This window comes from Bombus huntii, chromosome 12, assembly GCF_024542735.1.
Source record: "Bombus huntii isolate Logan2020A chromosome 12, iyBomHunt1.1, whole genome shotgun sequence".
NCBI lineage: Eukaryota > Metazoa > Arthropoda > Insecta > Hymenoptera > Apidae > Bombus > Bombus huntii.
The window spans coordinates 8,498,321-8,518,422 of NC_066249.1; the positions used below are offsets into that span (position 1 = coordinate 8,498,321).

Here is a 20,102-nt window from a genome sequence, read left to right on the forward strand (position 1 = left end):
ATTAGGTAGGCAGGTAGGTAGATGGATGAATAGGTGGATGGGTGGATGGATAGGTTTTACGTAGTTAAATAGGTACGTAGTTAAGTAGGTACGTAGTTCAGCAGGTACGTAGTTAGACAGGTACGTAGTTAAGTATGTAGTAATGTAGGTAGGTAGGTAGGTAGGTAGGTAGGTAGGTAGGTAGGTGGATAGATAGATAGGTAGGTAGGTAGGTAGGTAGGTAGGTAGGTAGGTATTCCGCTTCTCTGGTGCGCGAGTTAACTCCTCGGGTCGTCCGAAGCTCGCGGTCTGTCGGTTGGTCGTGGCGTGGCATAGCGTGATATAGCGTGGCGCGGTGTGGCGTGCAGCTATGTATTTACACCAGGGTAGCTCGGCTCTCTCCTTTCTCCTGTCCGCGGTATCCTCTCTTCATCGTGATGTGGTCACCGTTCTCGCTCTCCTCCGGTTCTTCTTTCCTCCTTCTCCTCGCGTCCCTCTCTTTCGCCTCGTCACTCGGCCCTCGGCGCTATCCGGTACATAGGGCCGAGGTAGAATCGCGTTCTCGTGGTTCGACGCTGCCCTTCCAAAGCTTACACCTCCCTCTTCGCACCACCCTCGCGATATCCATCCTTGTCTATTCGATGCTTACTCTCCGATCGGTTCTCCCTCTCTCGCAGGGTGTATGTAGGGTGGATCGCCAGCACCGGCGAGAGCACACGCTGGGAGAACGGAACACGGTGGCGAAGAGAGGACGGGAAAGGCAAAGGTACAGAGCCGCGGGGATATCGGGGAACAGAGAGCAAGGCGAGTACAACGAGAGAGAACCGAGGAACGCACACGGACCGACCGACCGACCGACCGACCGACCGACCGACCGACCGACCGACCGATCGACGAACGAACGAACGAACCAACGAACGAAAGAACAAACGAACGAACGAACGAACGAACGAACGAACGAACGAACGAAAGAACGAAAGAACGAAAGAACGAAAGAACGAAAGAACGAAAGAACGAAAGAACAAACGAACGAAAGAACGAACGAAAGAACGAACGAACGAACGAACGAAGGAACGAACGAACGAACGAACGAAGGAACAAACGGATGGACAAACGGACGAACGGACGAACGGACGGATGGATGGAGCGGCGGTTCGAAGGGGAGGACGGGAGGGGTTAGGAGACAGCTGCAGGCCATGCGAGGGTCCGTCGACCAGGCCTGGCCGTTTACCGCGGAATACACAGCGGAGCGAGAGAAACGAAAGGCGAGAGAAAGGGACGGAACGATCGTCGGGCGAAACGAGGGAGAGCGAGACACGACCTACTTCGCCGTTCCCCGCGACCGTCGCCGCTACTCACCCCACATTCCTTACCTCGACCCTCCACCAACCCCCTTGCCTATCCAGAAACGCGCCAAGCGCCCGCGCGCGTCCACGTTTCTCTCTCTTTCTCTCTCTCTCTCTCTCTCTTCTAGCTGTTCAGCGTCGACCGCGCGGTCTCCCGTTCCTCTCTCTCGTCACGATCCCTCGAGCGACCCTTGCCGCGCGCGTACATCGCCGCCAAGCTCTCTCTCTCGCCCTCTTCGACCATTGCCAACCGCGCTTTCACCATCCCCCTTTTCTCTCCGTCACCCTTCTTCGTTCTCTGTCTTTCCTTTACGCGTCTCTTCGTCCGTCCCGAAGCCTGTGTGCGGCGTCCGCCCTTCTCGCCTCTCGCGACCCGTGGCCCCGCGCGCGCTGTATCCCCATCTGTCCCTTTCTAGCACGCGCAAACGACGACTGGTTTACCCTCTCGCAACCGCCTCATCCCTCTGAACCTAGGATACCTCCGCCATCCGGCGACGGACCCGAACCCTTGGCGCCCCTTTGCTCTTAGCCGCGGATGCGAAAGCCGCGGTGTATACCTATACGGGTGGCGAACGAGCAAGCCGAGCGAACCGACCAACCAACGGTCGGAGGCTATAGCGTTAGAGAGCTGCACGTAGCGTAGCTCGGAGCAGCTACGGCCAAGTTGCCGTAACTCGCGCTCCGGTAAATTTCCACGGAGACCCGCCTCTTCCTCCGCACACCTTCCAAACACACCTTTGCATCGCGCTTCCTTTTCCCGTCTCTCTCGCTCTCTCGTTTCACGTCGTATTTCCGTCTCGCTTCTTCGCTCGCGCATTCCCGAAGCACCGTAGACGCCGCTGCTCCAGGTGATCTCCGCGTTTTCCCTCTCCGTGCGTCTCCTTTTTCGTCCTCTTCCGTCGCTTCTTCCTCCCTTCTTCTTCGTTTTCTATTTCTTCTCCCTCGGGGTGGTTTTTAGTTTCTCGTATTTCGCCTTTGATCGTTCGTTCGCTACGCACGACCACCCCTTTCTGCTCGCCATCTTCGCCTTCCATCGTCGACCAGCCGCTACCAGGATTTCCACTCGGCTGCCGATTACGTGGGTGTCCAGGTAGATGCGAGATCGCAGAGATACGCGCGCGGGCGTACAGCACGAGGTAACAACTGCGTGGGCGTTCGACGTATAGCGGGACCGAGGGTGGTGGATATCGATTTTCCTTTTTAACGAACGAAAATTTCGAAAGCTACCCTTTCCTTCCTTCGCCCTACCATATAGATTCCGTGACATCGTTCAGCGAGAATAACGGCCGAAAGGATCCTCGCTAGGGTCCACGTTTTCCTCCTTCGCTCCATCAGCGGCAAAACACACGGACTGGCTAATTCTCGCACAAACACCAGGCAAACGTTTCTCTGAATGGCCGCTGCAACAGGGTACCGATGTATCTTTCGCGTAGCGAGAGAGTTTCGCCGGAGTGAAACCGATTGAAAAGTTTTCAAGAACAGCAAACAAAGTTTGCGAAAGTATGCGAACTCGGCGATACACACGGAGAAACGAGGAAAGATACAGAGAAGGAGGGAAAAGCGGAAGGAAAAGCGAGACGAGAAGTAGAAAGACCGAAGAAGGAAGAAGCAAACGTCGTGGGATTAGTTTGCAGGTCCGATCGAGGGGATCCGGTCGCAATTATGCGCGGCATCCCCCCTCGTCGCAATTAATACGATTTTCACGGGTCGAGGCGTGCGAACGCTCGAACGAACCGAGCGCTAGCTAGCGTTGCGCGAAAATTGAAAAGCATCGGGACGCGTTAATCGCGTGTACGCGGAACATCCATTAAAACCGAGTCAAAACATCTCCGTGATTCCAGGCTGGCACGTGTACCCTCTCTCTCTCTCTCTCTCTCTCTCTGTCCCTGTTGTCGCGATACGACAACGAGTACGACCAGAACGAAACAGAACGGGAATAATGAAAAAGAAAAAAAAGAGAGGAGGAAAAAAGATAGGGAGAAAAAGGGGGAAAAAATAGCGCAAACAGTAACAGAAACGGTAACAGAAAACAGAAAAACACGCGAGGACGAGAGAGAAAAAGAAGAATCGTTTTACGAGGGGTTGGTGGAGAGAGAGAGAGAGAGAGAGAGAGAGAGAGAGATCGAGAGAGAGAATGGCAGGTTGGTATTGAATGTACGGGAACGCGATGGAAAATCCACGTGGAGCCCGCGAGGAGCGAGAGGGTGCGCGAGAGAGGCGGCAGACGAAAGAGAGACATCGGGAGATACATTTATGAATTGCCCCATTCACGGAATGCGAATTCTCGCTCGGCAAACTTTAGGGGTCAACGGGTCGGGAACTGTTAGGTAGTTCTCCCATTGCTCTCGTACATGCGCTCTGCCTCTCGCCCACCCAAACCACCCCCGCACTCGCTCTTGCTAGATATTTCTCGCTCCCTTCCTCCATCTCGCTCCACCGCTATCTCCGTTGCTCTTTCGGCCCGTGGATCTCGATACGTAGGACCGGTGTGTCGATATATCGACGACTCTTTTCAAACTTCCATCCACGCGGTTGCATTAACCCCGAGCATTAAACGAGCGAGTTAAGAACTCGTCCAACTTTCGTCCTACCGCCCATCTATCTTCCCTCCGCCTTTCTCTTTTTCCTATAGCACCGCTTTCGGTGCACAGCCGCACGGAGAGATGACCCTCGACCGCGTGGCAGGGTGGAAGTTTATCACGGAACATCTTTTACGGTTGCAACGATGATCGAGAGAGGGAGAAGAAGAGAAAGAAAGGCGGTGAACGAGTGGGGATAATCGTCGTTCAGAAGTCGCAGACTGTGCCGACCAGGCGAGCAGAGAGAGTTAGAGTTAAAAACAGAGAGAGGGAAGAGGGCGAAGGACGGAGGGGAGAGGGAGCAGCAGGCATTATTCACTTTGCGGGAGTCGCTTCACCGCGGGCGTAATAATTTTCTTTTTTATGAATGAACTTCACTCTCCATGCTCTTTCTCTCTCTCTCTCCCTCGTATCGTCCTTCTCTCTGCTTCTCTCGCGGTGTTCGTTCGTTTCTCCTGCTGTTGGTTCGTTCGGTGGTTCGGCGCCGAGTGTACGCGACACCGGGCATTCGTCTTCGTCAAAGCTGGGGGCCTCCGTTTCTTGCATCTAGTCTCTTTGGATTTTCCATTGAGGAAAAAGCTGCGATCGATCGACTGGCTTTTCGCTTATCATCCTATGGAACCTCGTTCGATCGCTGCGTGTTCGTAAATAGCGTTAAAACGAATCCACGGATTAACCCCCTTAACCCGACTTAACCCGACGTTTTGAAGAATTTTCCCTTGGAGATATTCGGTCGTAGCTGATACGTTTTCCGCGTATATCGATATACGCGTGTCGCTGTGCGCGATAAGCACGCGTCGAATCTTACCAATTGCAAACGACGAAAACTGTCCGAATCTACGCTCGCTAGGGATGTTCTCAACTGCGACAACGTCGTAAAAGAAAGTATAACGACCTCCTAACAATTAATACGTCGTTAACTCGACGAATAACGTTCTATCGCGCTAGTTTCTTCGGCTTGAAATAAACCACCGTACGGAAACCTGTATAACCCTTGTTGTTGGGCCGGAAAAACGTCTCCAGCCGGAGACTCGTTCAACAACGTTACGACTTTTAACCCTTAGAACGCTATGGAGGCATATACGCGTCTGGCGAAAGCTATCGGTGTGGACTAAGGACGCATATATGCGTTTTTCAATTTTTTAGAACACCTACGCAGAAGTAATACTATTACGTTTGTGCGAGATAAATATAAATGCATTCCTTATATATAGTGCACGTATTTTATATCAAAAATCCACCGCTTCGAAACAAAAATTTAATGAATTTCATTTGGCGTTGATAAGAGACATTTTACGAAGATATTTCCAAACGTAGAAGCACGGTAGGAGAAGGAAAGAGAAAGTCCGAGGATTTACCATTTCGCTTAACCGATAGGCATTTTCCGTCAAAATGCCCAAATCGTGCCGACACGGCGCGATCATCGAGAAGAAAATGCGTCGTTTGCGCGAAAAGTAAGAGAAGGAGCGATACGAATGCGGAAAATGCGATGTCGGATTATGCATCGATGATTTTTTTGAAATTTTTCCCGCACGACTGAATTATTAACTCGCCTTACATTTACTAAATTTAGTTTTCTAGTTTATCGTTTTCTAGTTTGTTACCCAAATTCTAGTTTATTGTAAATTTCAACGTTTATAACAAATAATTAATATCAAAAAAATAACGCTGTTGAATCGTTTAGTCTGGCGCAAAAGAATTACTATAACTTATTACGATTTGCGCTTCGAATGGTCAATGGACAGAGGTCGGTCGGCCGGACCGCATAGGCGCGGTATTCAGCACTCTAAGAATTTAAAAGTCGAAGAGGCGAGTAAAGACGGTCGCACGATCGAGACCGAACAAATCGAACAAGCTTTCGAACGTTCGTCCAAGTCTGTTTCCGGATTTTCCAAACGTTTCTATATCTATCGTAACGGCAGTCTCGTTTATATTCGACGCACGATCGCTGATTACGACAATAGCGGTAGAAACACCTGTGACGATCGTGCAAGGTAGCATTTATACGCAGACCGGTGTATAGTAATTTCTTTTCTCCCTGAACGACTTGGCCCAGGTCAAAAACTTCTTTTATTCCTCACGGTCGGTCACTTGGACAACAAGTTAATCCTCTTCTTTCCCCTCGTTCCTTTTCATTCCGATCTTCTAGCTTTTGTCTTTGTTCGATGCTCGTTCACAAGCGAAACAAAAAGGAACGACCAGAGAGTGATTTAAGTGCTCTATGGAATTATTAACCGTACCCTCGGCCGGCAGTGCGAGAATACTATAAAACATCGGCGTAATCGTACGCTATACAACCGCTCTCCATTATACGCCCTATTAGCTCTTAGTTGCTGTCTCTTACCCTCGCCAACTTCCTATCTGCTGAATCCATCGTATCTTCGCCCCCTCTTCTCAAAAACAAACCGTCCTCTTTGTTTTTCTCGTTCGTTCTACGTGTTATTCGACTATAGGCAAACGGTTGACTAATCGCTCAACGAAATTTCTATCGATAGTCACGCGAACGTGGAAACGAAGGAGTAGAATTTTCTTGCGAAATTAGAAGTTGGAAAAGCGTTCCTATCCCCGTAATCGATAGCTACGCTATGCGATATTAATTCGCGTACATAAAATAGAACGACACGAAACTTTCCACTTACCAAGGATCCCTTTAATTATCGTAATTAACGTGTCTAAAGTGAACGCCTACGTTGGTTCGATCGAACAAAAGGCGTAATAAATAGGCGACGCGAATAACGTTCGGCAAACCGATTGGTAATCCCAGAGGATTAGCAGCAAATTGTTGGACACTTGGATGAACAATAGCCGGGGCTAACGGTCTTGCGAAGGGAAAGACTTGTTTACTGTTGCACGACCGATGACGAAGTTTTCGAAGAGACGGTCGCTAGATTAAGAGAAAGGAATCGGCTATTGGTTTACCTGAACACGGATTATCGGAACGCTCTCGCTCTACCTCGTACCATAGAACGACAATTTTTACGATGCTTGTTTTTTGGCCGAGGGTCAGCTTAAGTGACATTCAAATAGAGTGATTCATAGTCGTGCATCGAGCGAAGCTTTATTTACTTTTTCACTTTTCTATATCCATTCGCAGGTTATAAACTGCAATGTTATAGTCCGGTTTATTGTCTAATATACATCGTAGACCTTTACCATTTATTATTACCGTTGTCGTTATTTAAGAAACAGCAAACTATTACCATAAGGCATGAAGAATCACGCGTATAATAACCCTCGACTACGAGAATTTTTGTTTCGCTGAATGTGAAAATTCTAGATTCTACTGGTATTCGAAGTTTCGATGAAAATCGGTCGGTCGAACGTAGTAGCTGCTACTTGTTGGAATCCTCAAGCGACGAAACGATATGCAAAACACGCTGTGTTTTTCGGAACCTGTGAAATCTATAGAAAAGATGAACGAAGATTAAACGGAAGGTTATTCCATTTTAACAGAGTGGAACACTTTCACTGGTTCGCACGGAGGGGAGAGATACATATGGATACGGCAAAGTTATACGAGACTTTGAACTTCGTATAGGATTCCGGGTTTCTGGAGCTTGCAGAGTTCGCGAGACTTTGCCGTGCAACTTTCCAATGAAGAAATAAATCGAAGGAACGCGGCGGAATTTCAAAGTTGAAATCATTTAGACGATACGCTGGCACAGCTCGCGGAGAGAGATAGAGTCCTTCCTGTTAACCAATACCGGTTGCTTCTTTCTCGGGAAAACACAATTGTGACACGATTCAGCGCAACCACGAGTATTCCCTAATACGAACATTTCGTACAACCCCGATTTAACGACTAGAGAAATTGCACGCGATCGAATCTATCGGAAACGATACTAACGCGTCGTCGAATACGTAATTTGTACTCGAACGCGTAGCGACTCGCCTCCGATTGTTCCGCGAAAGATATTTCGAAAATTCAAGGTGACCATCGAAATATCCTTGCTCGCTCGAACGATAATCTCACCTACGTATATCTTGGTTAAAACGGGAAAAAAGAAAGAAAGGATGAAAACTGAATTTTTCAGCCGGAAGGTGGCTTAAATTCGAGATCCGGGCGACCCTGGTCTCTACCTGTCGCGAAAATAATCCAGGCCATTTTCTCCGCTCTCATCCGGCACACGCGCGTCTTTTTCGCGGAACGATCGCGACCGTTACGTCGGGGACTGGCGAGCGTGTCACGTAGCGCGTGAACGCGATCGCGCGCGCGCTGCCGCACACCGACAAAGCCTGGCGCGTTGCGAGAGTCGCGGTTGTCTCTGTAAAATCTTTCGTTGCCTCTCTCTTTGTACAACGCGTACATCCTTCCGCGAAAGGTCGAGCCGCGAGGGAAGCAGGTGAAAATTAATTGTACGTGTTACCGGCTCGAGTAGCCAAGGAGCACACGGGCTTGCCTCGACGGTGTTGTCTGTGCGCGTCGCGCAAAGTGCGCCTCGCCGCGTACCGGAGAGGACGTGTCGATCGATTTTGCCCTCTTCTCCCCTCTCGAACCGTCCGTCCATCCGTCCATCCGTTCGTCCGTTCGTCCGTCCGTTCGTCCGTCCGTCCGTCCGTCCGTCCGTCCGACCGTCCTCCTCCTCATCCTCCTCCTCTTCCTCCTCCTCCTCCGCCTCTCGCCGCTCCTCACTCCTTTCTCTTTCACGCCTTCGTCCTTTCCCCTTTGCGCGAGTCTCCGTTCGTTAATCGGCCGCCGTACGTCCGACCGCGTCGTCTCTTTCTCTCTCGGCGAGCCACCGATATCGAGATCGATAAGGTGTATCCGGTGACGTCCGCGCGCCACCGCTATCTTTTCGATCTCCGTGCGCGCTCGAAATATTTTCGTAACGCCGTTTCCTCGATAACGGTACAGACCGCTCTCTTGCCTTTCCTGCCACCAATTTTATCGATAAACATCGTGCGTACTTTGTTACATACGCGTACGTCGATTATGTACATAGAGACCCGTGTTACGAACGTAACGCGACGTGATATGTAAGTAATATGGAGATCCATATTTTTATACATATACATATACATATATATAGGTAAAATGTAATATATAAATTCGACCAGGTTTCCCGTTTTTCTTCTCACTCCCCGGCTTAACGATTAACGTCTCTTCTTTATTCGCTGTCCTCCCCTTCGTCGTTCCCCGTCATCGTCATCGACGTTCGACTTTGATCGATCCTCCCTACCCTCCCCCCGGCCCGTCACTCCGTACGAACGGTTCGCCGCGCGTTACATAAAACGCGAACGCGTTTTTTTTTCCCTCTAACCGGCGCGCGTTCCCCTTTAACGTCCGCTTACCGTACACACATCGTGCGTGTACGTATACGCGCCTGTATATACATAGGGAGAGACCGATATATTTCGGGGTACGATTATTTCTGGAACGAGCGAAAAATCCGTAGCATTCGAGGCATTCCCCGATTTCCCCATCCCAAGAGCGTACAGGTAATACAACGTCGTCTGTTCGTCTTCGCCTTTTGCCCGTGTGTCCTGCGTTACGACGAGTCAAGCCGTGTCGCTTCGTGGCCGTGTCGATGCGAGCAAAGTGGGACTCGAAGAAGGCCAGAGCTGGCGTGGCGTTGCAACGCGAACGTGAGCGTGCGTGGCCTCTCTCGCGCGCACAAGCGCGCGATAATTATCGGCAGGGTAGGGCGCGATACTCGTTCGGCCGCGAAAAAGAAATCGACGTAGGTGCCCGGTCGCGCCGGTGTCCGAGCGCCGCGTATTTACCACGGTAAATACGCCGCCAGAGGCACGGTAAATTTATCCGCGAATTAACGGCGCGGCGTTCCTTCTTATACACTCGCGGCTCTCTCCGGCTCTCCGTAACTCCGCCGTCGCCGCGTTCGCGTACGGATTTCAGGCCGCGCTCATAAATCCGGCTCTTCCCTAGGGGCCACGAGCTGTAAGAGAGAGGGGAAGAGAGGGTCGGATTTAAGGGTTTTGCGACGGGTCCGGGTACCCTCTTTCCTCCTACTCTACTCTACTCCACCTACGTTCCTCTCTTTTCCTCTATATTTTAGAGGAAGGCCAGAGAGATCCTAGAATCGCGGGAAATTAAACGGACGTTCGGGACACGGGCGAAAAAATCGCGTCGCTCGTAAATTTCACGACGACCGAGCGAGCGGCCAGCCGTTTGCCTCACCTCGCCCGTCTCGTCGCGCCTCGTCTCGCCTCACCGCGCCTAGCTTCGTTCCCTCGCTGCCGCTGTGAACAGTCGGCCGACCGGAAACTCGGACACGCCGTGTCTCGAAGACGGCGATCGCGCTCGCGTGTGCAGTGTGCACGCGCGAGACTCTCTATATAGGTACGTGGACTAAAAGCATCGTGCAATGCGTTAAGGAAAAATAGACGTCGCTTACACCTATATGTGTAGATACATACATCTATTCATCCGTACAGAAGAATCATAGTCGTCGTTTTTGTTGTTACTCTTGGTAGTTATTCTATATCGCGATAACGTCATGACGCGCATCCGCGAGGACGAAGAACCCTATCCGTGACAAACGAAGACGACGACGATGACTATGACGATGACTACGACGATGACGACGACGATGACGACGACGATGACGACGACGATGACGACGACGATAACGATGACGATAACGATGACGACGACGATAACGATGACGACGACGATGACGACGACGATGGCGACGACGATGGCGACGACGATGACGACGACGATGGAGACGACGGTTGAGAGAATCGGCAAGGGTCGAGGACTCGAAGAGGGGTTTTAGTGGATAAGGGTGCGGAGGGGTAAAGGACGAGAGAAGCGCGGTTCGACAGCACATCGTCGTCGATGGGAGGAACACCGGAGGGACGAAAGGAAGAAAAGGACGTGAACGCGAAGGGGCAGGCGGAAGGGCGGCTATGGAACGAGGAACGAGGGTTGACGAGGGGTAGAAGGGGGGAGGGTAGGATAGGTAGCGTAGAAGAGCGAGAGTATAGGCAAGATGAGAGGCACGGCGAGGATAAAGCAAGACGCGCGTCGCGGCATGGCAAAGCATGGCAAGGCAAGGCAAGGCAATGGCAAGGCAATAGTAAGGCAAGGCAAGACAAGACAAGGCAAGGCAAGGCGAGACGAGGAGCAAAGGCTGGGCTGTGGCGGAGTTTTACGGAGTGCGGAGGGGACCGAAGGACGTGGTGGGAGGAAGGGCCGAATGGTTCGGTGCCGCACGGCCAGGGGAAGTCCGGGTAGTGGGGCGGGAGTAACAGAGAGGGGGGGGGATGGAACAGAAGACGGCGTCGCGAGTCCGCGGAAAGCCGGCAACGACCACCGCAGCAGTTGAGCGCCGCGATCCGTTCGTAGAGCATCGTGCGTTGCTGGTTTCACGCGCCCCACCCCCATCGTGCGTTCTGATCTGCAGCTGTAGTGTACCGTGTGCACATTCATCGAAACATTTAACTGTGAGCAGTGGAACCGGACGGATCAACAGATCGGCGACGATCATCACACAGGTTCGGTAGTCGACAAGAGAAGAGGCTTCGCAACGCGGCGCGCATCATCGGTGGTTCAGTCGAGGTCGATCCACCATCAGGTGAGGATCGTCGGTGCTACAGTTTTCGCACGCGACTATTATTTATTATTTTGCACGCGACAAGGTACATCGTATCGGTGAATAGTTTGAAATCAAAAGCAAAGCGCGCCGGTGTGCTTGCTGATTTTTCCGATTTAACGAATAACGCGCGTTACGGGTATACGGACATACGCGCCGACGGGACGCAATCCGAGAATTGTTGAAATTTTTTCGGGTCATCGCTGCGACGATCTCATAGTCGATCGACTCCGAGTGAAGAGAAGAAAGTGAATTGAAAAAGTGAATAGTGAAGATCGATCAGTGCCGGCGTGCCATGCTTGGCACCATTTATACGGAGTGCTTCCAAATTCGTCGACTTTAGTTCCTAGTTGAAAGTTAGTTCTTTTTCTGTTCTCCTTTTTCTGAATGTCACTCTTCCGTAATAGAAGAAACTTTTTTGCGAAATCTTTTTCACGCGCTCGCGCGAATTTCTCGGTTACGGTTACGGGGAAAAAGCAACACCAAACACAAAGGGACGAAGAAGAGATCGAGGGAAAGATTCTTTCGCGTTTATAAACGTGCTTGCTCCGTTCGAACTTTTTTTCATGTTTCTCCTCTCCTGTTCTTTTATCCTGTGTCTAGTCGGTTCTCTCCGAGCGTTGTCACGAAACGTCACAGCAAGCCTCGAGCGGTCTTGTGACGCGCGAGAAGGCGATCGATCGACGTTCACGTTCCAGATCGCGCCATCCAACTATATCGGACCTGCGTGTGGACACGCGAGGAATTCCAATTGCTTGTCCGCGAGACAGGGGACACACGCGCGCGACGTGCTCGATAAAGTAAGAGAGAGCTTCGCGAACTCGTGCGTGCTGGTGTGTGCGAGTACCGTCCTTCACCGATCGCCTCGTTCGAATCGACAAGCGTCAGTAAGGTGATTTCGATACGGAGAGAAGCAGCCCCTGTGAAATTGCAACTGAGATTTTCGACTGTGACGACGATAATAGACGAGGATCGCGACGACACTAGACGACGAATAACGCTTCTGACACGACGTTGACCGATGACCGATATTCGATATCGAAAGAACGTAGTGCCGAAAAGAAAAGAAAACTCGATAGCAGTGGCCAACGATACGGAAGAGATCCGTACGCCGTACCGTTGCCACGGCGTGTGGCAGCGATTCGTATCTCGCGCAGTAGTAAATAATACCGTGTGTAAACGTGGTTACGCCGGTCGGGGGAGGTCCTCCTCCGTGGAATAGCACATGCGCTCACAGAGAGTAATAAAGAACTTTTTTATGAATGAAACAACTCGGTCGGGCGGTTCCCCTCCTCGTCTACCACCCTCCCTTCTCCTTGCTTGTGGCAGCGCTACTCTCTCGCTCTCTCTCTCTCTCTCTCTCTCTTTCTCTCTCTCTTTTCCTCGCTCCGTTTGCCACACTTCTCCGCTACTCGGTCCCGTACGTACACCGTCGTCGACCACCTCTTCGTCGTCGTCCTCCGCCTCCTGCTCTCTGTCTTTTCATCTCTTCGTTTCTCTCGTTCCATATCTACCCTTTTCTCTCTTGTTCCCTCGATCCGAAACACACGTCCTCGTCGCTGCGCTAGTACGAGTAAAACGGTGCACGTTGCTTTGGTGTTCTGGTGTTCTTCGCTTGCGGCCACATCAGCCAATCCGCAGTCCGCGCGGGAAACGATATTATTGCTGTACCACGAGGAATAAATGGTAGGAATGAGAAAGATGAACTCGTGCGAGACAGAGACGCGGCTAGAGACACACGCGATATCGTGTCTCTGAGAGAGGTCGTGCCGGGCAGCCGTAACCGTGTGTAGTCAGATTAGTTCAGTTTTCGTCGTCGCGTTTCGAAGCGTGCGTTTCGGATACATCGCCGTCTTTTTTTCCTCGTTCGTTGTCGCGCGTTCGTTTGTCTCGTTTAGTTCTCTTTTTGTCGCCTTCTATCCTTCTTTCTCTTGTCGAATGTGTGTATTGTATATATTCGTGGTCCGCGAGCCCTGACGATCGTGCGCCTATTCTTCGTCTCCTTCGCGCAAACGGTGTACGAATGCTTAGTGTCTCCTCTTTGTTCTCAGTTCTGTCTTCTGTCCGCTCGCTGTTGTGCGTGCGTTCGCAACTCTCGAGCCAGCGACAGAGATACACCGACGCGACCGGCTCGCGAGAAAGGGACAGTGCCAATAAAAAAAGACACTCACACATACACAGACTCGACGCAACGATTCGACGAAAGGACGGCCGTCAAGGACAAACGCGAAACACCCGTCATCGCTCGTCGCGCTCCAATTCCGTTCGAGCATCGTGACATTTTCGAATTTCCCGAAACTCCTGTTCCATCGCCCGTTCCACCTCGTTCTCATCGACATTTTCTTCGACGATCGATATTACCACACTCGATGCATTTTCCTCCTCGACGTTATTCATTTCGTGAAATCAACCCGTGTTCCTAGCGAATTCGTAAAGTAATTTCGGATAGAGTTGGCGCGATTCCTCGGTTGCATTACGTTCTCTTGGAAGCGCTCGATAAATCGTGCTAAGCGTGGCATGCGACAAAAACCTTTAGACACTGACACTAATCAATTCTCTCTAACGTTTACAGGCGCTTACGAGGACGACTCATCAGCCGTCGGAGATTGGCGATAAGTCGCGTGGCACAGATCGCAAAACCGCTAAAGTAGATCTGCAAGTGATCTACGAAGGCATCACGACGACAGAGGACGGAGTTTGCAAGAACCGTTTCCGGAAAGGCGCGAAAAGTAGACGCCTCACCGGAATGAGAGGTGAATCGGCGCGTCCGGGTAAGCGCCCCTTAAGAGCGCTTTCCGCTTCAGAGAAGATGGACGCCATACAGAGGGTCCACGAGGGAGAGAGCAAAGCGTCGGTTGCACGCGATATCGGCGTACCAGAGTCGACGTTACGCGGATGGTGTAAATCCGAGCACAAGATCAGGGGCATGGCAAGAAATTCTTCGACGCCGGATAGCGAGGCCCACTCGCCCGCCTCGTCTTCCGGCGCGAACGTGGCAGCTGCTAACTTGGCCGGTGGCACGACGAATTTGTCGAGCGAGGACGAGGGTCCTTGTGCGAAGAAGGCGAAAATAGATCAACAAACATCGGTAACGAGCGCGAGCACGTCGTTTGTGGGTGACGTTTGTACCGACTCCGATGGTAAACCAGATAACAAACCGAGGATCGATTACGTAGGACTGATGACCAGCATGGCCGGCATGAGACCCGAAAATAGTTCGTTGCTTCTGCAACAGTTGGGACTGTTATCAGGCGCAACCGGCACACTTGCCAAAAATTTGTTGGGTATGTCGCCGGCCTTGACGCACGGCAGCACCGTCGGTCTCGTGGAGAACGGGCTGCAATACACAAAGAACACCGGAAACGCATGTCATCTCGGAAACATGAGTAATTTGACCAATAGTAACAAGAGGCATAGTCTCTCAGCGATCGCACCGACGCAAATGGACTCGGTGGTCGCAAAATCATGCAGCACACGAAAGAGTTTGCCACCTGCGGCAGAAGCGCCATCTACCCTGGTGCCCGCCTCTCCCCGGAAAACACACGAGACCAATAGCATTCCAAGATCGAGCAGCAAACCGAGGAAGGACGGGAACATGAGCAGCAGCGGTAGCAACAACAAGAAGGTGGACGAGGCATTATGGCTGTGGCTGACGCAGCAGCAACAGCTACTCGGTCAACAGTCGGCGAGTTTCAATCCGAGCATCAACCAGCAGGACGGTTCGTGGTTCTGGCAGTGGTACAAGCAGTGTAGTTTCCCGTTGGTAACGCCGACGCCGACGCCGCCAGCACACACTCTGGTCGCCAAGAAATCGCCCAGCAGAACGAGGGCCATGCTCGACAATGTACTTAGTAGCAACAACAGTGAGAACGTGTTGCGAAACGTGAACATGGAGGAGGAGTCCGCCGCTGTCGCCGCCGCCGCCCCCGCCGCCGTCGCCCCCGCCGCCGCCGCCGCCGCCCCCGCCGCCGCCGCCGCCGCCCCTGCCCCCACGGAGAACCACGAGGCGAATAGCGAAGACGGGATCAACGGCGAGGAAGCGATCCGGCACGGCGAGAAGTTCTTGAAGTGGTTGATGTACAAATGCTCCGAGCCGTCGGTTACAAGACTTCAGATCATACAGTTCAAATATCTGTTGGACAGGCTGAAGGCACATAGAAAGAAGTCGTCGTCTAGTTCGAAACAAAGTAGAAAATAGGCGAGAAGAGAGGAGGCAGAAGCTGTGATGCTAGTTATATATTAAGAAACTGTGTTAACGATCGTCGCGCGGCTCACGAGGTGAAAAAAAGATAGGTAGAATCGGACGAAAACACAAACAGACACCCAAACAGACACAGAAAATGGCTGTACAAGAGTATTGTTGCTCTTCGAACGTTATCGTACGCGACATACCGTCGTCGTCGCCGTCGTCGTCCCCTTGAAACTCCACGTCCCGCTAAAACTCCACGTCCCGCTGAAACAACTCCACATCCCGTTGAAACTCCACGTCCCGTTGGAACGACGCGTTCATTTTTTTCGTTTTTTTTTTCTCTATTTCTTGTCGTTTCGTTCGTGCCGATTCCCGAACATTAGTACACCTTGTGTTTCCGATTCGCCTATGTGTGTATGTGTGCAAAAAAACAAGATGAAGAGGGAAAACCAGTGTTTGCCTTCTATCATGTTTAACGGATTTCTTATTATGTCAATTTAATTTGAACGGATCAAACACGATCCATATATTTCTCAAGCACGCCTCTCGTATTCGATGAAATGCGTACATTTATTCTTTTTTACTCCTTTTGTTCTATATTTTCGACATTTTTTCTGTTCCGACATTTTTCTTTTCTGTTTCTTTTTTTTCGAGGTATCTTATATATAGGAGTCGGGTTAAATCAAAATGGATCATAATTATTCTATAGTTTTCTTATTAGAATCTTGTACATAAGAGATTATACCAAAATCATGAATGAACTGTTGTAATTATAACGGAAAATAAAATGTTCGTAGAGAGGTATAATTATCGATTAAACTTGTCATTCGTTAGTTTAAGTGCGTGCGTGTGCGCGCGGCGATAAATTTCCTTACGATCATATACAAATGAAAAAACGGAACGAAATCGATCGTTCTTTCTCGGAAATCGTTCGTTCTCTGGACGATATTGCGTTCTCAACATTTTTTACGAAATCTCCGTTACATTATCATGACCAATGGGATAGTTATACATGCCATAAGTCAAGAATCAAGATCGCAAATCTGCATTATCTACGGTCGAGAACATATTTTAGTTTTACCGTTACATTCTAATTATTAAGCGAATATATCTAAGAAGAAAAAAGAATTAATACATAACTTCATATACGCGATATTTAATTGTGGACTGAGCTTTTATCCCAAACAGTTCTACCTCTCGTTATGTTAACGCGTATTTACGTATGGTAAATAATAATAAGAATTAAAATGGTGTGCACGCGACTCGCACGAAACTAAATGGTCCAAATAAAATGAATGAAAAAAATCATAATAAAAAAAATGACAAAAAGATGTTTGTTATATCGGTGAGAAATTATATATTATATATAAAAGTATACATATATAATTAAGGACCTTTGTCGCAGAACTTTATAAGATAAGGTGTTTTTCTGGAAAATACATTTAATTACTTGCCATACTGAGTGCTTTGTCCAGAGGCTCGTATTCGACGTAGTCACTGACAAATTTTCCGCATCCCTGCCACGTGTACAGGTCTGGATATGGCAGTGTACTTCGTCTGATAGTAGTAGATACGAATTTCTGCAAGAGAAACGATTTAAACTGTAAAAATATTTCCTATTTCGTAATTTCTTTTTCTTATTCTTAAGTGTTACTTTGTTGCAGCAAGATTATCCCCCTCCTCCCCTCTCCCACAAAAAACAATCTTTTTCCGTGTATTTATTTTTCTTCTGTTTTCTTTTATTTCCCATGCATCATGTGAAGCATTTATAAGTTTGCTTTTTAATTTTCCTCCTAGATACGTTTTTCTGGAATAGAGAACATAGTCTGGCGAAACGATTGTTCTTTCAATTGCGGTCACATGACGCGCGAAACATTAGATGTGCGTTAAAGGGAAATAATCTTGCTGTTAGCAAAGTATATTTAGAAATCTAACACACAATTACAAACCAAAGTATGGGAGGTGTACTGTCGAATGACAGTACGTGTAAATAAGACTGTGACGGTGCACTTGTACGCAAAGTGCATACTATGTATTGTAGTTCATTTAAAACGTATATAAATAAATGTATAGCGAAATTTATTTTTATTATTTAGATTGTAGAAGGAGTTTCGAGTGTATTAGAAAAATTCCTACTACACAGTTGTATTTCCACTACTTACGTTAAATGAAGAACAAACGAATAAGAAAAAATATTGATAATGAAGAGAAAGACTTAGTCTACATCAAGAATGACATTCCTCGTTACCCTTGAAAAGAACACTCTTGAACGACTCAAAGAAAATTTCTCGATGCTGATAATTTTATTTATAACAGGTTTTAATCTTTATACAGAAGAATAATGCCTTTGTATAATGAGTCGAAACAAATATTCATCGAGTGAATACACGAAAAAAAAAAAAAAAAAAAAAAAAAAAAAACAAATGAAACAAGAAAATATTCGCATAATTCTTTAACTTGAATCTTTTTTATCGAAAAGATGTAGCGGAAGGTATGTGGTCGTGAGTAACGAGAAATGAAACTTTCTTTACTGGAAGATACTTGAACGTGAGAATACAGGTTAAGTCTGTTTTAAAGAGTAACTCGTTGCAGGTGGATTGCGTAGACGGATCGTTTCTTTTTTGGCACTGAATATACATATTTTTCACGAACGTCGTTTCGTTTGTATAAAAGTTACTTACTGTTTAGATAAAGGGAAATAACGAAACACGTGTTATAATGTGCAGAAAAAAGTGTATGATGTAAATATATATGATGTTATAGATATATAAACATTCGAGAATCTTTTCAGCTAATTACGATAAATCGAGTTAAAGAATACGCAAACTAATTCCCTGTACATTACTATTGTTCGCCATTTTAAAATATTTAAAAATCAAGTAGGCGACGGCTTGAGAGATCGCGCCAACGACGTATATTGATTTGTAACTATTCCAACGGACGATCTCTGCGTTTTTTAAGAGGTAAAAATCTTCGATCACGCGAAAGAGAGTCTTGAATAAATAACCTAATATTGAAAAAACTATCGTAGGATGAAGGAACCGATAAATCGAAACTAACGTTCGAGTCTCGATTACTACCTTTATTTTAATACTTAAAAAATGATTAATTTTAACGAAATGAAGTATAAATAAAAATAGAATTATTTAAACAACTGACATTTTCATAAAGACGTATTCATCACCATGATCCAAACTTTGATCCAATTACGTAATTTCCATAGAGCATGTTATCTTTGATAATACGTATATTATGATTAAAACTGAACGGTCAAAATGACCAATTCTGTAATTTTTGAAAAATTTTATAAGTTTACAACAATACGTTTTTTCCAACATGTATAATTTCTACTAAGGTGATAAAGGATTAATGCCTTAAAATAAATTTTATATTTTAGTCCGGTGTTAGGATTTTCAACCACAAACGAGGAATGATAGAAATGAACCATTCATAGACCGCAGTTTCATTCGAATCCTGAACTTCATCGTACATTTAATAATTTACTCACTTGCACACCGCATTCATTTTCGCACGCTAGCAATAGCGGTTTTCGATTTGGATATTTCACGTGAAATTGTTGTCGAAAATTTTCGGCGTACCACGCGAGCAGCTTCTCTTTATCGCTGACACTACAATAACTATTCGGAAGTGTTTTTAGGTAGAGATCTTTTGTGCGGTCAACTTCGGGCCAACACAGTTTGATTAGACATAATTCTTGTTGCACTTCCTGTATGCGCTCCCGCGTTATTTCAAGAAGACTTTCGTACGTTGATTCTTTCTTCGACCTATCATCTTCCTCTTCCGAATAAGTTGATACACTTTCATAACTTTCATGACTTTCGTGACTTTCGTGATATTCGACTTCTTCGGTCATTTGTAATTTCATAATAAATAAATGATTTAGAGCAGAAGTAAGGTTAATAACTTCACCGTTACTACTTCAGCTTGTTATCGTTATTTATTTGTATCTAAGGTAGTCATGATTCAAACTGTTCCTTAAGAATTGTTTATTGCCACGGTAACTTATGAAAACAATGTGTTCTACGCATATACAGTATACAGTAATTTTTAGAATGCTCGATAGGCGGCAGCATCTTCCGTGCATGTTTGAACCACGAATCAACTGTAAAAAAATATGATAGACGTATCAGTTGTAACCTTTTCGTTGCGTTTTATACATTAGGTGTTACGATTAGAATACACACGCGTCAACATTTATTAAATTAGTAAAATCGCGGTTAATGCATAGACTTTTTTATCGTATGTGGTGTGTAGTTTTTCTCTGCGATACAAGGTGGCCTATATTTACAAGGATTTCTCGTTATGACATCTGTAAAAAGGATCGTAAACGGTGGATATATGTACTTCAGTTACCAACGATATATCGGCAGTAGATAAATTTTATATTCTATTTGAATATGTATATACACAAATTATTCAGAGATCTCCT

General features: G+C 47.7%; 2 protein-coding genes across 5 annotated transcripts; one reads left to right on the forward strand and one right to left on the reverse strand.

The window, feature by feature from the left end:
- The first annotated feature begins 11,134 nt into the window (after positions 1–11,134).
- On the forward strand, positions 11,135–18,081 carry LOC126871562 (protein distal antenna-like). 4 transcript variants are annotated; one of them, XM_050630497.1, is made up of 2 exons: positions 11,135–11,445; positions 14,036–18,081. In XM_050630497.1, the coding sequence occupies exon 2, from the start codon at positions 14,210–14,212 to the stop codon at positions 15,659–15,661; it is 1,452 nt and encodes a 483-aa protein (XP_050486454.1). In that variant the 5' UTR covers positions 11,135–11,445; positions 14,036–14,209; the 3' UTR covers positions 15,662–18,081. The 4 variants fall into 4 exon arrangements, with proteins under 4 accessions (XP_050486454.1, XP_050486455.1, XP_050486451.1 ...); XM_050630498.1 differs by lacking the exon at positions 11,135–11,445 and adding an exon at positions 11,452–11,724; XM_050630494.1 differs by lacking the exon at positions 11,135–11,445 and adding an exon at positions 11,848–12,703.
- Positions 16,278–20,022, reverse strand: LOC126871583 (dynein regulatory complex subunit 7-like). Its single transcript, XM_050630550.1, has 2 exons — positions 19,161–20,022; positions 16,278–17,232 (listed from the first exon to the last, which is right to left on the reverse strand). The coding sequence occupies exons 1-2, from the start codon at positions 19,536–19,538 to the stop codon at positions 17,095–17,097; spliced, it is 516 nt and encodes a 171-aa protein (XP_050486507.1). The 5' UTR covers positions 19,539–20,022; the 3' UTR covers positions 16,278–17,094.
- Positions 20,023–20,102: the final 80 nt, after the last annotated feature.

Bases quoted from the DNA above. Each gene is read 5' to 3' on its own strand.
- LOC126871583 (XM_050630550.1), bottom strand. From the start codon at position 19,538: ATGAAATTACAAATGACCGAAGAAGTCGAATATCACGAAAGTCACGAA. The intron at 17,233-19,160 runs GTGAGTAAATTA...TTTCTCTTGCAG, and splicing joins AAAATGAATGCGGTGTGCAA to AAATTCGTATCTACTACTAT.